This window comes from Tachypleus tridentatus, chromosome 6, assembly GCF_004210375.1.
Source record: "Tachypleus tridentatus isolate NWPU-2018 chromosome 6, ASM421037v1, whole genome shotgun sequence".
Lineage (NCBI taxonomy): Eukaryota > Metazoa > Arthropoda > Merostomata > Xiphosura > Limulidae > Tachypleus > Tachypleus tridentatus.
Genome location: NC_134830.1, coordinates 86,905,992 through 86,926,028, shown reverse-complemented (window position 1 = coordinate 86,926,028; position 20,037 = coordinate 86,905,992). Strand labels below are relative to the sequence as shown.

General features: G+C 31.3%; 1 protein-coding gene across 1 annotated transcript in view; it reads right to left on the bottom strand.

Annotated features, from left to right (window-relative positions):
* The window catches only part of LOC143252963 (integrin alpha-PS2-like), a 107,513-nt gene that overhangs the window by 69,751 nt on the left and 17,725 nt on the right, over nucleotides 1-20,037 (bottom strand). The window contains exons 5-6 of the mRNA XM_076505916.1: nucleotides 4,943-5,004; nucleotides 4,315-4,363 (exon numbers count right to left, since the gene is read on the bottom strand). Of these exons, the coding sequence (XP_076362031.1) occupies nucleotides 4,315-4,363; nucleotides 4,943-5,004 (111 nt within the window). The remainder of the gene's footprint in view (nucleotides 1-4,314; nucleotides 4,364-4,942; nucleotides 5,005-20,037) is intronic.

Here is a 20,037-nt window from a genome sequence, read left to right as displayed (position 1 = left end):
CCGTATCCATCAGGATCTTTTAAGAAATTTGCAACAGCAGCTTTACTACGCCCAATCTCACCAGCGATGGCACGTTGAGAGAGACCTTGCTTTGGCAGCTCGACAATTCTGCCACGTTCAAACTCTGTCAACTTTTTAGCCATTGCCATGTTTTAACCCAATGTAACACAGGAGATATCAGTGGGAAATGTTGACAACGCTAATGCTTGAACACAAATGACTAGATTCCGTTGCGTGTTTACCGATCAACGCTTCGTTTCAGTATGGTCTTAAACTTTTGACCAGCTAGTAGTGAGGCTAATTTCATTGTGTTCACATTTTCCCTAATAAATGCTAAAAAGGTTTTTTATTATTATTTTCCTTTTCTTATTTTTATCTTTCAAAGCTTCACTTAAGTAATTGGTTAAGTCTAACAACGCAAAATGCATATTTTTTCTTTATGTTCATTGGCCTTAAGATTTTGGACAGCGGTGTATTTAAATGAAAAACATCGATATTAAAATAAATACATAATTTTAAATCCACCACAGATTTCAAAATTAAAATCATATATTACTTTACGTTAAATGTGTTAGTAACACTATCTTTAAGTAAAAAAATACTGCAAGAACCTTATTCATCTGTATGTGGACAATACTACATATATGATGATTACTACCACTGTAGACACGTGCCAAGATGCAAAGTGTTAAAGAAATTTAACTCTGACAAGAATATCAATTATATGACTGTTCGTAAAATGTTGAAAAACTTCTCATGTGAATGCTCCTTTCATGTATTTATTGTCGATTGTGGTCCAATCACATACAAGATATTCTTATGTGTTCTTTTATTCAGGATGATTATGTAGTTTGTTTTGGATTTCACACAAAGCTACACGAGAGCTATCTGCGCTAGCCATCACTAACTTAGCAGAGTGAGACTACAGAGAAGGCACCTTGTCATTACTACCTTCTGCCAACTCTTAAGCTACTCTTTTACCAACGAATAGTTGGATTGGCTATTACTTTATAATGCCCCTACGGCTGAAAGGACGAGCATGTTTGATATGATGAGAATTCGAACCTGCGACCCTTAGATTATGTGTTAAGCCCCATCCATCAGGCCATGTCGAGCCAAATGATACAGTGTATATGTAGCAGGAAAAACAGCCGAATTTCTTGGACAAATATCCACTTATTGCTGGCGTCATAGGCTGGAACATTAAGTATAGATATTAAATTATTAACTGAGTTTTAATCATTTAATTAGTTAATTTTTGTTAATGAAAGTTAATTAAATAATAAATCCTTCCAATTAATATATTGATTTATTAATTAATTTGTTTTGTATATTAGGCACCCAATTAACTAATTAATGTGTAATTAATAGGTTATTAATTATATATTAATTTTAATTTACATATAATTAAATTTAATTCACTTTTAATTAAAAATAATGCATTATACACTAATTATAATTAGCAAAGCTTGTGCATATTATTTACATGTGACATCACACCTCTACTTCTGGAGTAATGATTATAACTATTAATGGACGTTAAACTAAGTACATAGTTTAACCGGTAGATGACACTAAAAGAATAAAAACTCGCACCTTCATTTATTTAAAAATCGTTTTAATTTCTGGATTGATAACTGTTCTTTCTTTTGTCTGTTCTTTTTGTTTGTTTTTATTAATCACAAAGCTACATAATAGGTTATTTGTGCTGTGTCCACCGCGACCTTTCAAACCCGGTTTTTAATGTTATATGTCTGTATCAAACTTGCACCCAGCTGGTACTGCGATAAGTCTATGGATTTACAAGACTTAAATCAGTGAATCGATTCCTTTCGGTGGACACAGCAAATAAGCCGATGTGGCTTTTCTCTAAGAAAATATACATACCCACTCTCAGACTTACCGTAGAGGCATCGGTTTTGTAACTCTTGGCTATTGAATGATTTGAAAATCACAAAAGTGTCAATTTTATTTCTCTCATAAACGTTTATCTTCAATACTATTCAGAAACAAGATAATACGAACAAACATATTTCCTATGGAGACTAATGTTATCTATCAAAACAGAGTTCATCTTCCTAAGGTTTTCTTAGTTCGAATGTTATTAAATTTTTTATAACATTAACATCATATCGAGCTTTATAAACATCCAAAACACGAAGCAACATGTGTCTGTTTACGGTTGAGTAGGCTATCTGTGCTCTGCCCACTGCGGGTATTGTAACCTGACTTTGAGTATTATAAGTCCTCAGAATTACCGCTAAAGCTACTTGGGGATATGCAATAACAAAATACAACTGTCATTTGTTACTGTAAAATATGTTTTAGGTTTTTTTTTCGAGTTAAATTATAATATGTATAAATATAAAATATAATTTAAAACCAAGAGTTTTATGGAAAAATTTAATCAGTACATTTAAATTTCGCTTACTGGAAAAGCTATTATGTAATTATATATATAAATATTATATAAATCAATTATCAACAGACGGTTTGCTAAAAAACTATGCATTAAATTACTTCACGTGGATTTGTTTTTATTAATAACTATGGATTATTTCAAGAAATATTTTAAAAATTTTATTAATGTGTCTAAATTGTTTAAAATGTTGATCAGAGTTTCTCGACTTTTCAGAAAATGGTCTATTATATATATATATATAAATTAAGAATAGGTTTTTCATTGCTTACATTTGTCATTTTGCCTCTACATCTGTTGATAAACAACATTATCACTGAAGATTTTCAACCAGGCACTAAACATTGAAGTTTCTTATGTATATATAGAAATTAAAGCAACTTTTAAACGCCAAACTGTTGCAGTTGTGACCAAATATTAGAAGATAACTAATGGTCGCGATCAGATTTCAGGAAAAGCTTTATTAAGTACGAAGTGTCAGGACCTCAAAAGCTCAGCATCAAACGTGGCATTGACTTTTATTCATAGACACTTCAGTACTTCGAAATAGTTTACGTCTGCAGTCTGTAACCCTTCTTGGAAGCTCGAGTGTTTATACGTCCAAATGCACTATAACCGAGGATATTTTGTTTGTTTGCTTTGTTAAAAACTTCTCAGAAACTTTTAGGTTTATCGTATGAATCCGTAACGTTCTTAAGCTTAGTCAATCTATTTCGTATTGTAAATTACGTATGAAATTCATATTTATTATATGTTCATAGTTATTTCGATTAAATATAAACTGGCTTTATACTGTTTATTGAAGCCTAATTTGAACCAACCACGATATCACATTTAATGATATGATGTTTTCATAATATCTTTCTCACATACATTTTGAGCATGTTGTGCATCCCATCAATATTTATTGATGGAAAATATTTATTACAGTGCATAAATATATATCGACTTGTTCTGTATTGGTTGCATATTTTTGTAGGAAAATAAAGGAGACTTATATAAAAGTAGGACACAGATTAAGTACTTGTGACGACGGGTCATGTGGAAGGACGTTCACCTTTACGATTTGTAAGTACTCTTAGGGATGAGGTTAAGTTTGTCCTCATCGCTGTCTTGTGCATTTATAAATACTGCAACTTTATAGTTTGTGCGTCAATAAGATTTACAATGGTGTATATTGATTTATTTAGAATGAAGCACAGAGCTACACAATGAACTATGAGGTATCAAAACCTGGTTTCTAGCTGTGTGAGTCCGCAAACATAACGCTGTGCCAGTGGAAGGCATGTATAATGATCTTTAGAAATTGAAAGAACGCTTATTTATCCTTCAAATATATAATAATTCATTCTCACAAAACTTTTGCTTTTTAACAGTTTTATCCAGCTTCTTTGGCAACAGACTATCTGTTGCCACTCACAATCATTTAAAATATGAAACTTTGTTCAAAAGAGATTTTTTTCTTCTATTAACTACGTTTTTCACAAACTCCCCAGTGGCACAGTGGTATATCTGCAGATTTACACTGCTCGAAACCGGGTTTCTATACCAGTGGTGGAAAGAGTACAAATAGTCCTTTGTGTAGCTTTGGGCATAATAACAAAACAAACACAAACTGATTGTACAGGAAATTTTGCGAAACTTTATGAGTTTTCTGCACACAGACGATACTAAAATAGAAAAAAGCGATTAGTTAACAGCACCAACCGCCAATTTTTGGATTATTGCTGTTTTAATACATAATAGAATGTAATCATAGCTCAAACATCCACAACTTCAAAGTTTTAAACAAAAGCCAAATTTACATTTGTTACACATATAAAGTAATATTTTATTTCATTATTCCAACAAATTTAAACTCCAGATTTTTCAATTACTAAAAAAATGACACTTACCCTGCCAGTACCAGCTACCTACTGCTCCTATGTATAGCCATCTACCATTCTGAAGACATAGTAATAATAATATCACTTAATTTCTAACTTAACAAATGGGACATTCAAAGGCGTTGTTTAGTCTACATTTTTGAACTAAATTGAAATATAATTTCCTTATCTAGGTAATAAATTCAAGGAAATTAAATATAATTCATGCCTTGTTTAAGTCGTTAAATAAATTCGGTGCGACGGGAAATATTATGAAGCGCTTGTAGTCAGATATTGATTCAAAACTTTAAACTCTCACTTCCTCTGAATCGTTGTAGATCTCGTTTTCTCTCCGTATAATTAAGAATATATTCATTTAAGCTTTACGAAATTAAGTTTTCAATATCACTATCGACTTTGTAGATACATAGTTATTTTCAATTTAAAAGTCCACTGATGAAGAATTTGAAAAAAATTCGCTTTAAAGTATTACACTTCTATTCACAGGTTTTAAGTGAATAATATCAAAATGTTAAATTTGCATAATAAACAAAGTTTAAAAAGTTTTCATTTATTCTAAACATCTCTATTCTTTATTTATTTTGAGAATTCTTAATTAGAAGGTATTTGTAGTTTTATTTTCTTTTTTTTCTCTTACCTTGGAAATGGCTGCAGAGAGCCCCGCCTGACACGATCCCTGGCGATGGTAACCCCAGGCAGCTGTTAAAAAAAGATAAAAAAATTGTGCAATATATATATATACATACATCAAATAAAAAGCCTGTAACTCGAGCGCTTTCGAAAGGTGGACCCTTCTTCGATTACACCACCTCTCCCAGTTTGCCACTAAAGATAGATCCACCTTTCGAAAGCATTCGGGTTATAGGGTTTTTATTTCATTTCTCTCAATATTTCTTGAACCTACGTGTTTTTCCAACATCATGCATAGATGTAATATATTTTTAAATAAAATTAATACTGATAGAGTTAAGTAAAAGTAAATTAAAACAAAATAAAAAAGGGCTGCGCTAAAATCAGCAAATCTAAACCTCTGACTAATATAACAAATATATATATACACACACACACAAATATACTTCAATTTGCAGCAAATCATATTTTTATTAGCCCAGGTCTGATATGTGTTCTGAACGAAAAGTGTCTTAGACACTGAAAACGAAGAAAATCTAGTTGACATTTCAAAAGTCTACAGCATATTAAGAGGCTTATCTAACAGTAAACGATATACTTTTTTAGTCTGAGCTTCGAGGAAACCAAAGTAATTTATAGACGTTAGTTGTATGAGAAGGCAATCACTTCGTGATTAAAGCTTTGCTTTCAAGTAGTAAGTTGCTACAGGGTTTAGTAAACACCACTTCTTAACAGGAAACGATATCTTTTTTTTTTTCTATCACGATAAACATGGATTAATTGAACTGCACTTTACAGCTATTTATTGTGGTAGTTAGTCTTCATAAAACAAAAATCTTAGAATAATTTAATTTAAGGAACTAAGGGTGAAGAGAAACAGCTACTTTATATGAAGTGAATAAAATCATCAAGAATCATGAATAAAATCCTGTAACAAATCCAAGAGACTTCCGGCTAGCAGGGCTATATCACATTAATTGTTTTCTTCTCTCTCTAGCTTTATTTTCTGCACGTCAAATCTCGACACTCCTAGGAGGAGGTCTTCACTTCTCTACTCCAGACACAATCATGAGACGTTTAATGATAAACTTTGAAAGACAGATATTGCTTAATGTTGTAACCCCGCAAACTGCATGTTTTAATTTCATGTATACGAACAAAGGTTTCCTTTATTATAAAAAGAAAGGCGAAAAAATTATTGAAATATTTGTCTTTTATTTTAGTTGTTATTTGTTGATTAGGTTGAAAAATCAGATGGACACGATGCTAACAAACAAACCAGGTTTTATGAGTTTTATCTGTCAGTCAAGATAAATAACGGGTATGAAATATGGAAACTCCAATACACCATTCTTTCTACGCAAAAATGTCTACGTTATATATAAAATCAAAATATCACAAAATGGACTAAAACAAATCAAATAGCCAATTAGAATTAAACTGGATGTTGAACCTGAAATCTTGAACTATATATATATAAAATAGAATAACTCAAGAATAAATTAAAAATTTATATTTAATAAAACACTTTATAAGCAGTTATAAGGTGCAAACATTAGCTTATTTTCAAACCAAATGGCATTTAGTTGTATGGTTAGAAGATGATTCTATTTCTAACCAGGTAACCTATAAACAGTTGCACGTTTTAAAGGATGTTAAATTTGTAATTTCCCAAGTTACATTTCAATCATATAGAATCCTTATAGAGTACATTATTTTGTCTCCTGATATTAAATATTTTAAGAAGATGGATAAGAAGACCAAGTTTCACAAGTTGGTTGTCGAGAAGAAATGAAAACAGTTTGTTTATTTCAAACAGCTGAATGACTTTGCAATAGAAATAGCAAAACAGATACACAAGAAAATTAACGAAAGAAAGAGATGGTGAATAGAAAGAAATAACTAAATAACAGTTGATAAATGGATGATTACAAAATTAAATTTCGAGAGCTTTCATTATTTAAGATACGTTAATGTAGCAATTTTCTGATCTTGTCATATTTACTTCACGTAAAAACACTTTTTCAGTTTTGTCAAATGGGTCAAGTTTCCCTTTTAATGCTAATTTCGATCTTGAATCTTAATGTTCAGTAAATTTCATCTTGTGTATTATAAACTTAATTTATTACTTTAGTTTTCTTGCTCTTTTACGTTTCAACCTATATTTTGGATTTTACATAATTTTTTATTAATATATAAAATTGTATTCATAACGTGTGTTTTAGTTAATCAATGAATTTGATGGGCATTATTTAATTTAATTTACTAATTAGTTTCTTTATTGAAGTTAATAGACTTTTATCTACAGAATTAACCAGAGCAAAAATTAAAACTAGCTAAACTTTTAATTGCATGATGTGTTCATTTCATGTCTTTTTTCACTCTGTTTTATATTACATTTCAGTAACTCAGCGAATAGTTTTAAGACGTATAACTCTAAAATCTGGGCTTTCATGAAACAGAGCGCTCGACTCGTAACCCGAGAGTCGCGGATTCGAAAACCCGTCACTCCAAATATGTTCGCCCTTTCAGCCATGGGGGCATTATAATGGTATAGTCATCCAACTAAAAGAGTAGCTCAAAAGTTGGCAGCAGGTGGTAATGACTAGCTGCCTTTCCTCTAGTCGTACACTGCTAAATGAGGGATGGCTAGCGCATATAGCCCTCATTTGCGCGAAATTAAAAAACAAACAAGCAAATCATAACATAGGTGGGCACATAACAAATAGTCTATTCAGTAGTTTTGCGCTTAACAACAAACAAACAAAAGACTGTTTCATCAGAAATAAACAAGCTTTCAAGTTACATTCGACATAGTATTTCCTAAAATGTTCATCTACATGGTAATAGAATCATTATATTCGAGAATCAGTTTTATTGTGAAAACTCTCTTCACTTTTGTTAGTGGAGAACGATCTACAGAAGGAACCTTCTTACCACAGATTTCATTTGTAAGCTTCAGTTAATATATTAATTATCCACGCTCTTTATGAAGAGAGGCCTGGCATGGTCAAGCGCGTAAGGCGTGCGACTCGTAATCCGAGGGTCGCGGGTTCGCGCCCGCGTCGCGCTAAACATGCTCGCCCTCCCAGCCGTGGGGGTGTATAATGTGACGGTCAATCCCACTATTCGTTTGTAAAAGAGTAGCCCAAGAGTTGGCGGTGGGTGGTGATGACTAGCTGCCTTACACTGCTAAATTAGGGACGGCTAGCACAGATAGCTCTCGAGTAGCTTTGTGCGAAATTCCAAAAACAAACAAAACTTTATGAAGAGATAAGTCGGTTCCAAGCAGTTTAAATTAACTGGTTATACGAATGTAATTGGGTAATAAACATAGTCTAATTCTTATATATATATATATATATTATTCCAAAAACACATTTCTCAGCTAGTAATTATTATTACGTGTGGATAGTTTCGTTTTTTTTTCTGTGATAACTAAAACCAACTGTCTGAGCAAAAGAAATGTTAGGTTTAATAGGCCAGAACAGAAATATACTCATTAAATTCAATGGATCAAGTTTTCATGGCAACAGCAAAACTAGCGAAACTTTCTCACGTTAACAATTCTGATAATTACAATGAGAAGTTAGTGTTAACGCAACTACACTGTAGGTTAATTATTATACTACAATTTAAGTTACGTATGATTTTCCACAGGAATTCCGCGAAAAAGAAAATGACTAATCTGTTAAAATGATTTCAAAATTGCAGATTTTATGTTTAAGATAGAGAGAGGGCATTCTATAGTTTCATGACTAGAGTCGTATTGAAGTATGTTGGCGTGTGTGAGAGTGGCGGAAAGGAATTAAGGGGGAAGGGAGAAGACAGGATGGCGACAAGAGGAGAAAGTCTGAATGAGATCGTTTATCTTTTAGCTCGTACTGGTTTTCGTCTGGAATACGCAGAAGGTCAACACAGACGAATTCGATTAGCGTCGACACCCCCAAATTTTAAGCAGTTTTTATGACTACATGGGAACTATTTTGAAAGATAAGATATCCAACTATAAGAAATTAATGCAGAGGGTTACTTGCAACTATATCAACAACGTATTCACTTTGATAATTTACAGTATTTGCGCCGTATTTTACAGGTTATTGAGAAAAAACTGCAGAAAAAAGGTTGTGGGCATTTATATATATTTATCTTTATTTATATTTTATTATATATTATATTTTATCAATATATATTTATCTTTATTTACTTTATCTATATAAAATACCCAAATGTGGATTGTCTGCCACGCTCTTTATCTCTTGAATGGCAACCATAGCAAAAACACAAAACAAAAAAACCAAAATGTTTCTTTTTGAAAATACATTACAGGAAAATTGCTGATTTTTGTAACTTCTAATATTTTAAATTGACATCACTTTAATCCATTAGTTTTCATATGTACTGAAGAGTTAACCCGAGGAAAAAAAACTTAAGATCAAAAATGTTTTTTTTTGTGAGGAAATTTTACAAAAATACGACAACGGGACCTTTCCTTGTCGACTGACTGAAAGGAAAATTTAGAAACTGGAAGTAAGAAAGAAAAATAAAATGCATAGAGAAAGGAATGTGTTTGGGATTATATACACACCTTGTACGATGTCGAAGAGAGTGTTTTTTGATTGTTGTCATTTCTATAAGATATAACAAAGGGAGATACTCTAATCAAATCAAACTTTTCGATAAGATACAACGAAATCATCCGTGTATATAATTCCAAACAACTAAACGACAAATTTTAAAGAAATGGTGATCAATAAATAAACATAATATCTTGGATCATAGCATATATAATGGGCCATCTACAACAGTATCTTGCAATTCTATGTGTTATTTCATCAGGCATCTGCTAATACTATAGAATGCATATTTTGTTCTAAAAATGGTGAATAGGAATTGTTTAAAATTATACAAAGTTTTAAGTTATTAAATTGATAATAGTAACATTTAGTAAGGGTAATGTGTAAAACAACATATTATATATTTTAAATGTACTCAAAAGAGAAAGACATGCTATTATTACGAGTTAATGTCTAAATTAGAAATATTGATATAATATTTTTGTTGTAAACCGTAAAAATCAGTTATAGTTACACATCCACATACCATAAATGTACAAAATGTTACATTTCTTAAAATGAACCAAATTAGAAATTTCGTTACTGCACGAAAAATTGAAAATGATTAGCATTTTTAAACGTTTGGCTTATTTATCCAACTTAGATGAAGCATACATTGTAAAGAAATAATGTTTCATAGTTATAAAAACAAAATTAATTTTGTAACAAGCAATCTAACTTAAAACATTCTATATATTTCGTATTCACCACATCACATTTTGTTTTGCATAACACTGATGATTCTTAGGAATAAGGAGCCAAGCTAAATTAAGTTCAGCTTCATATAAATGAAATGATGCAATATGAGTAATACTAAATTACTTATTTTCTGTGTTTATGAAATATCATCTATTGTCGGAGGTAATATCGAATTGTATAATTTCAACATGGTATAAATTCAAGTGTAAACATATTGTTTAGATTATTTTATTGACAGTTAAATATTATATTTTACATTCTGTTCATTATTGAGTTTATACTGTTTTAAAGTTATATATAAATTATTTCATTACTTGTAATTTAAATGCACGTAATAATTAAATAAAATTCAAATATCCCAAATTATAATAAACAAACGATAACTCTTCCACACTGAACAACTCACACTGCCATAAAGTACCAATAAATGCTTTACAGGAAAGATATAGCATATTACCTAAAAGCTCACAATTATAGCACATTATGTTAATCTGTGTAAAACAGCTATATCTGAAACTGATCAGCTTAAGCTGGTTATATTTATGTTTATGGAACTGTGAGTTAAAAATGAACTCAGTATCATTATCAGTTACAACTACAGTAATGTACATATATGTACACTTGATATTTGTGATCAATAAATTAAGTTAACAAAAAAAAACACTTTAATTTCTAGTGAGTATAGATTAGTGAGAGCAAAGGGGCTTATGGTAAAACCCACGAGAGAAGATAACAATGATGTGCTTGCGTCATTAATGCATGGAGCGTCATTAGCCACAACTCAAATCTTGTAGTTTTTCGAACAGTGAAATCAAAAGTTCTGGCACTTTACCCACGCTTTCATTGCTGGATTTTGACACCTATGGTCATGAGCAGGTGTCAATCAATAAGGTTTGCTACTGTTAGTGTGAAGTGGTAAAAAAACACAATTAAATATACACATCCATATAAGAATGCAAGTCAAAAGAAAAACGATTTATTTATTTGGTGGTTTTAAAATATAACTGTATTTGAATTATTTTTGTGTGCGACGTATAGTACCAAGTCTAAGATTATAAAATAGAAGACATTGAAATCATAATGAAAATTACTTTGAATTGATATCAAAACATGAAACATAATCTTTACTACATTAATCCTGTAAAATGATCAAAATCAATTTCTTATCTTGTAATTTCATTTCAATATTTATTCATTTAATATAAAATTAAATGTGTTAATACATGATATTTCATCGAGTTTGTGTATAATATACTTCATAGATTATTCACGTGATTATCTTTTTACTAATTTAACTTGCAATTTAATCTATACAACTCTGAAAAGGGCAGATCCAAGCTTAAGTTAATGCTTATATAGAATATTCAAACACTTTATATTCTATCCAATCATATTGTAATCATTAAAGATAATGTAGTACATCCAAGCAAAAACTAAATTTTATGTTCATTAGAATAGTTTGCATTTATATTCAGTTTGTCATTATCCACAAAGCCTTGTAAAATGTCTTTCCATTCTTAAATCCCATTACTTTTAGCTTGATCTATAACTTATTAAACTCTATATGAAATATTGTATGAAAATTAAAGTAAATAATGATAAGAATGTCAGTGTGAATATGTATATAGATATATGAATCGTTTTCAAAACAGTTTCCTTTTCATGTAAGTCATACCAACTAACAGAATGAATATAGTACTTATCATCTTATATTCTGTTAAATGGCAGTATCTGATGGGATGACTTGTATTCCTTATTCATAAAATTGTATGAGTGTTTCGTCAAAGGATTCCAAAAACAAATGAAACGCTTTCAAAGTAGTTTTTTCTATTATATAAATTAAATTGACTGAGTGAAAGATATGAAATATTGTGTTTGTTTGGAATCAAGCACAAAGATACACAATGAGCAATCTGTGCTCTGGCCACCACGGATACCGAAATCCAATTTCTAACACTGTGAGTCCGTAGACATGCCGCTGTACCACTGAAGGGGGTATATGAAACGTCAATTTATGCTTTGTTAAATGGCATTATGTAACAGAATTATATTTATTCTAGCACAGTAAATACTGCAAGATCTTCCGTAAAACAAACTCAAGTTAGAAAAGTAATGTTTTAAAACGGATGCTTCTGTCATGCAGCACAACGATTTAACACTCCTACGAAAAGTGGGGCTTAATAGGCCCCAGAGCAACTTGAAAGGTTATTAATATTAGGCTAATAAATTTGTATTTAAATGAAATTGCAATTTCATTTGATATGGGATCTAATTAGATTTCAAATCAAACGTTATATTTTTATATAGAACATTTAAATTCATTCTGAAACACAAACACAAAAGATTAGACCCTACCTTGTTTATCATGTATGTCAGCGAAAAAGCCTCTCAAAAGCCCAAATCATACTTTTTGCTCACGGTTCGCAGATGATGGTGCAATCTGGAAGACTGCCCCAAAACCAACAACAGTAACAACCAGCAACCATTACTAAACGAAATAGAATTGCAATGCAATAAGTGAAGAATGAAAAATAATGCGCACAAAATACAACTCATGTTATTTACAAAATCGTACTAAACAAGCAAAATAATATTAAATTTATTTCTAAATGGGACTCTCTTTCTGGTAACAACATTACCAAAATTTTTAGGGATTACATTTGACTCAAAAGTAAACTGGATACCACGCATTAATTGCATAAAAACCAGAATTTGGAAAGAAATGAGTTACCTTACGAGTCTGATGGCAACAATAAAGAAGATTCACCAGAAAACATATTACAAATTTACAGAATATATATAAGACCTATCGTATAAGTGGATCAACGTGTCAAACACACACATTAACAAACTACAGCAAATACAAAACAATATTTTAAAGAAAGTATGTAGAGGCCCAATATAAAAAAACAACAACAAAATACTACACAATTATTCAAACAAGTCAACTCTATCAGAAAGATTCATAGACAATTTTCTTCAATATCATAAGTAACATGACAATAAAAATGAACTGAGGAGCAAAGAAGAAAGTTACACAATACATAAACCAAGCCTTAAGTACCTTTCCCCTCTAAACATCATAAATAAGACACTTACTGGCCAAATAGTGGTGGGCTTACGAAATACTAGACAAAAAATATCTTGATTTTAAAGGGGTTTTACATGAAAAAATAAAATTATGTGTGTGTGTGTGTTTATATATGAATGCTAAGCTTAACTGTATTTTTAACACTAAGTGCGATCATGCATAAGTGAGGCTAGCGAAAATATGTGAGTTATTTGTGACCCCATGAATTGCGCATGACAAGAAAAGGGTATGCTAATCAAAAACTGCAGACAATGTACAAAATTTAACATACTATGAATAATGTAATAATGTATCAATTTATGTATCAAGTAACAGTGGAAACAAAATAACAATTTCTGAGAGGAAGGAATATGAATCGAATTCCGATAAAGGAAAATATGAGTGTCTGGCTTATCTGCTTTTGCTGAAGTTAAGCCTCGTACCTACTGAAGTAACATGTATTGACACATTTTTAATCCCGAGTATAAATAAAATTCTAGATACTTGAGATAACTCACACTGATTCAGCATTTTAGATTTGAGACGAATCTGGCCAAAGTTGTGGTAGTTAAATATCAACACCAACCTACAGTTACGACAGAAAGTGTTCGTACCACTGCGTCCTGAGTGATTTTATGCTCATAACTTAAAAAGTATCATGATTAGAGTAATTAAACTAAATTATATTATGCTAATACACATATACATAAATTTTTATGTAAATTGAACGACAAATAAACTGTTTATAAACAAATAACCAAACATAGGAGGGGCAGAAAGTGTTCGTGTGTCTACTCTAACGGTCAGTTGTGTAGCCTTTCAGGTGAATTACTTGGCAAAATCTCTCCTCATAGCGCTGCGTGATCGTTTGACAGTACTCAACTGGTATTTTCTTTCATTATTCTTTTCAGAAGGCCTCCAACTCTTGCCAGTTTTCTGGATGACGCTGATGAACCCTGGTCTTCAACTCATGCCAAACGTTTTCAATTGGGTTGAGATCGGGTGACTGCGATGGCTACTTCAGAATACTTATATGGTTCCTCTGCAACCAGGGTTGCACATATTTCGATGTGTGCTTAAGGTCATTGTCATACTGAAAGATCCAACAACTCTCAAGCCGCAAGTTCCGAGCATCATTCTTGATATAAGTGCCTAATATATCAACGTACTCTTCTTTTTTCATGATCCCATTGACTTGGTGAAGGCTGCCTACACCAGAAGAGCTGAAGGAACCCCATAGCATGATCGAGCCACTTCCGTGTTTAACTGTAGGGACGGTGTTCTTTGGAAGATTTCGTTCCCCCTTCTCACGGAAAATATTGTGAACATCATTGTGGCCGAAGAGCTCGATTTTAGTCTCGTCTGACCAAAGAATACTCTTTCAATAGGTAAAGGGTTTATCTACATGCTTTCTTGCATACCTCAATCGTGCTTTTGAATGCACAGGCTTTAAATATGGAATTCTACGAGGACGGCATGCTTTGAACTCAGAAGAGCGTAACATGTTCGTAACTGTAGAGGTGCTTACTTCAACCCCAGTTTCCCTTACCAGTTTCTGTATGTCATTACATGTCAAATGAGGGTTCATACTAACTTTTCATAGAACCTTCCTCTTGGTTCTCTCTAGAATTTTGGTGAGGCGTCCGGAACGAGGGAGGTTAGCAGTTGATCCTGTAAGCTTAAACTTAGCAATTATGCTTTGAACAGTAAATTTCGGCACATTAAATTGTGTAGCAATACCGGAAAGAGACACACGAGACTTGTATCTTACAATAATTCGGTTTTTTAAATCACTGGACAGTTGTTTTCTGTTCGCTATGATGACCAAGCAGATAATGACGGAGACGGCGCTAAATTGCCGGAAGTACATTTTTTGCTGGCTAAATTCCAATAATTATGAACCCAGTGTCTAGTTCTGGAATGGTATAATGTAGTTTATTCGCCAAACTAAACAATGTTTTTACGGGAATATCAGTTTTTTCACACGTTCTTAAATGTACGAACACTTTCTCCTCCTCCTATTTTTGATTATTTGTTTATAAACAGTTTATTTGTCGTTTAATTTACATAAAAATTTATGTAGATGTGTGTTAGTATAATATTTATAATACATTATAGTTCTATTAGCCTAATCGTGATACTTTTTAACTTATGAGCAAAAAATCACTCGGGACGCAGGGGTACGAACACTTTCTATCGTAACTGTACAAATAAGAACAAAAATGTACGTTTTCTCAACTTCATGAAAAAATGTATATAATGAATCCATGAACACGAACATTTTATGTACTGACTAGACAAGAATATTGAAAGAATAGGGATAAGAACTATTGAGCCATGGTGAACTAGAATAGTGTTATGTCATTTAACTAACTGACGCTTCAGATATACACTCTTCTCTATCCAAGCGTGACGAATCATATGAGTAAAAGATAGTAGTCACAGAAATGACCACAATCTTATCATCAGTGTCCTTCATAGTATTAATTACAATACATAAAGAACAGCTAGAAAGGTCTGAGACAATTTCAAGTTATACAAGTATCAACATCTCAGCACTGAAGGGGATTTTCACCTTTTCCTTTTTCTTAAATAAACCTGTATTTAAGATTGTTTAGTAACTATGGTTTTAGTTCACTTAGTAAATTTATTTTGGTGACAGTGAGCTAAAGGGGAAATTAGAAACCTTTACCTTTTGAATCTTAGGGTGGAAGCAATTGATATTTGAAGTATGTCAAAGGAAATCTACTAGGACAGTATTAGATTGAATTTCACAGCAAAAATTTCTAATGATATTTAAATAAAAGCAAAATAATGTTAAAAAAGATTAATAAGAGTAAAAACAACTTTCCAATAAAAACTAATTCAAATTGCTTTAGTTGCCTAAAGTGTAAGCCGTCATCAGGGGTAAAATATCTAGAAATTCAACTGCTACTACATAGAAAAAACAACACAAAACATTTCAGTTCATGTGCTTTTTAAGCTTTTGCCAGTTTTTAAACAAGGTTACTCCTGTATGAAAATCTCTTTTTCATGATATTATTATTTTTATATCATGTGAATAATATTAATACAAAAATAATCATATTCATTATAAATCTTTCAAAACTTCTACCTGATCCCAGTACAATGTGTTTCTAGTTAAATTCATATATCCAGCCAAGGATAATTCCATAACTTTTTTAACTAGAGCTAACTGATATTTTACTTGAATTTCTTTACGTTTCTTTTAATTGAACTAAAAGCAAATAGGATTAAATATGTTAGTTTATTATAATTCTAATAAAGCAGATTTTCACCAAGAATTTCCAGAGATTTTTGCAAAACACTATTTGTTTGAAAATTTTAAAAAATCTTTATTAACAAAATCGTATTAGATTCCTTTCGAATTTAAGTAGCGTTTTTGTAACTTTGATTCTACTGAAACAACTTTAAAGTTCTTACATTCTATTACCAATAACAGGCTTGTATTTTTGTGTAGTTTTACTTTGCGAGATCTCTTCAAGCTTTCTTGTAACTTCAAAGTTAACTTTTATTTTCGTTTGTGTATGGAACATTTGCATTTAGCCTATAATTTAGTTAAGTATTTACATATCTATTTAAGTCAATTTTAATAGTGTATAAGTTGCCCCACAAGACAGTGGAGCACAGATTATATAAGATACACAATATGATTGTTATTTTTAAAGTGCCCCCCAGTTATACAGCGGTATGTCTGCGAGTTTACAACTGTAGAAACTGGGTTTCGACATGCGTGGTAGATAGAGCACAGATAATACATTGGTAGTTTTGTGCTTAATTTCCAAACAAACATATTAAGTTTAAGGCAAGAATTAACATTAGTAAGTTACGTTTTAACCTGGTAACACTATCTGTTGTAATTATTTTTTATATATTTGTCCAAGTTAAGAGGGGACAAGTTTAACAGTAAAATATTATTTATAAAGCTTCGTTGTTCTTGCTACTTGCACACTTTTTTTTTTTACGTAGACAAATAAACATACGACCACTTGTATAATAGTACTTTATTGTTTATGTAAACTGTATAGATCTTATTAAAGCTTGTTTCCTTGTACAAATCTACGTGTATCGTCTCATTCATTTTGGTCCAACCGGTAGGGAAACACACCTGCATACGAGATTTGGAAACTTGCTTTTATGGGCCTGCATTTCTCTGCTTTGTCAGAAATATGTAAGACATCATATATACTTGGGCAAGCAGTAAAAAAAATGTTTATACAATTAATATTATTAGTTAAACCACTGAAACTATCAACTTGATAACATTTTAAAACTTTATATAAGCTTGGACAGTAATATTCAGTAAAAATCCCAATCAACAGCATCAGTTGTAATAACAAAGATAAATAAATTTTACATCAAAACCAATAGGAACAGAACAACCACTTACTGCTTCATTATCAAAACGTACAAAAAGCATGCTATTTGGACGACAATATCTTATTTGCAGTAATATATCGCCTACCACGGTCTGGTGGTTAGGGAACTCAATTAGTAAGTAATCTGTGGTTCGAGGGATTGAATCTCACCAGAGAATACCATTATTCGTTCGTTAAGAGTGTTCCCAGACTTCGTAACACGTAACGTTGATCAGCTTTCTTCTCTCTGGTCTAGTACTTTAAAATTAGGGATGACTAGTGCAGGTAAAGCTTGTGTAGCTTTGGGTCAAATTCAACAAAATAAACAAATGTAGCAACATTGAAGCACTTGTTTCTATTTCAAGAGTAAATTGGATTGAAAAATTAATACTACTCAAATATTATAAATTAACTATTGTATCTGTATTTTCTACATTGTTACACATGAGAGATATAATTAATAAAAAGTTTAATTTCAGCCAAAGATAAAGCAGAAGCTGAAAAAGAAATCTATAAAAGCTTAAGAGTTATATTAAAGATACTCAGAAGAATGCTTTACATTATACTAATGAAGGGCGATTAGTAACAAAGGAGAATCGATGAACTACATTTTAAACAAATAAATAGGTAGAACATCCAATCCCAAAAACATTTGTTCTGAGAAGAATGTTTTCTTTATGTACTTACGTTAGGTTATATAGTACTTTGTTATTTTAGAAGCAATAGTTTGATTTGTTTCGCACAAAACTACAAGAGAAATATCTGCCTCTAATTTAGGAGTATAAGGCTAGAGAGAAGCCAGCTAGTAATCACCATCACTTTATAACGTTCACACGGCTGGAACGGCAAGTATGTTTGATAGAACGAAGATTTAAACCTGCAACCCTAAGATTAGGAGTAAAGCGCTTTAATCACCTGGCCATGTCGAGTCGTGATATGAATAAACATTTAAATATTCCGTGGTATTTGAGTATGTGTGGCACTTTACAAGTCATAATTTGTGTATCAAAGGTCAGTTTTTCTCCATGAGTTGTAATCTCATTCAAATGTATTACACTATAAAATGTATTTTGACAATTTAATATTTTTATGTCACTTAAAATCTTTAACCACTTGATTGATAATTAAAATAGTAAGTTTCCATTGAGATATTGCCCCTTTAGAACATATAAATGGTAAGGAAATTTAGTTAAAATGCATAAGCGTTAAATGTCCTTTTTATGATAATTTAATTATAAATGATTTAATTAGCTATCGAATTAGTAATTAATTATATTCTTGTTGAGATATGTATGATTCCTAAATGCCTAGAATATGCTCTCTACTTTGTGGTATAATGATTTAATTATAATTATTAATTACTTAAGTAAAGGATTAGTGTTTATTGTTCTTTTTAAGATTAACTAATTAATTAGTGTTAAGCGTCCTTTTTAGGATGATTTAATTATAAAAAACCTTAATGAATTAATAACAAAATATTTTGTGAATTAGTGTTAAGCATCGTTTTCAGGATGATTTACTTAATTAATTAGGGATTAATTGTCGACATGGTGCGACATGTATTGTACGAATCATGGCAGTCTGTCATGAGCGGCCTAGATGCGTTCTACTTTTGAAATTATAAGGTCTTCATCTTGATGACATTACCCCCTTCTTCTTCCCTGAGACAGCCTTTGAATGTTGAAGTGCAGAACTTACTACTTATACTCTTATCACTTTGTGAAGTTGCATTCAGTAGTTTCTGATTTTTAGATATGTTTGTCTTGATTACAATTTTACATTTTCTTTACTTTCCAGTTAGCTACAAATACCTTTTACCCACTTTTATTTTTCGTTTTTGTGAGCTCTTTTTCCAAATCGAAAAGCTGTGTCATACACAAAATGCTTATAACTGTTTCATAGTCTGTACACTATTATAAATACCATTACTTTATTTTATCTTATACTTACTTACGTATAGTTTTATTAAATAAAGTTATCTACTTGAGTTGTTTGTCTGACTACGTAGCTTTTTTTAAATAGAGCATGATTTATCAATCTAACACATAAGGCCTGCAAGAAAGTTTAGCTTAGATGGCGTACGTGAAAATCATAGAAAAAGAAAATTTAAGCAAAGGGCATGAAAAATAACACAAATGCTATTGTAGGTGGTGGCTAGTACATTAAGTTTTCTTTTAGATATCCGTAAATCATTCTCTACTTCTGTACTTTTGTATTCAGTATTGTGCAGTTACTGTGTTAGGATAAAGTCATAAATTAGATTTCAAGCTACTTTCAAAGAACAACGGAAGATAAACAGCAAGTGAGACATCAAAAAGCACGTCAGTAGAAATGTTTG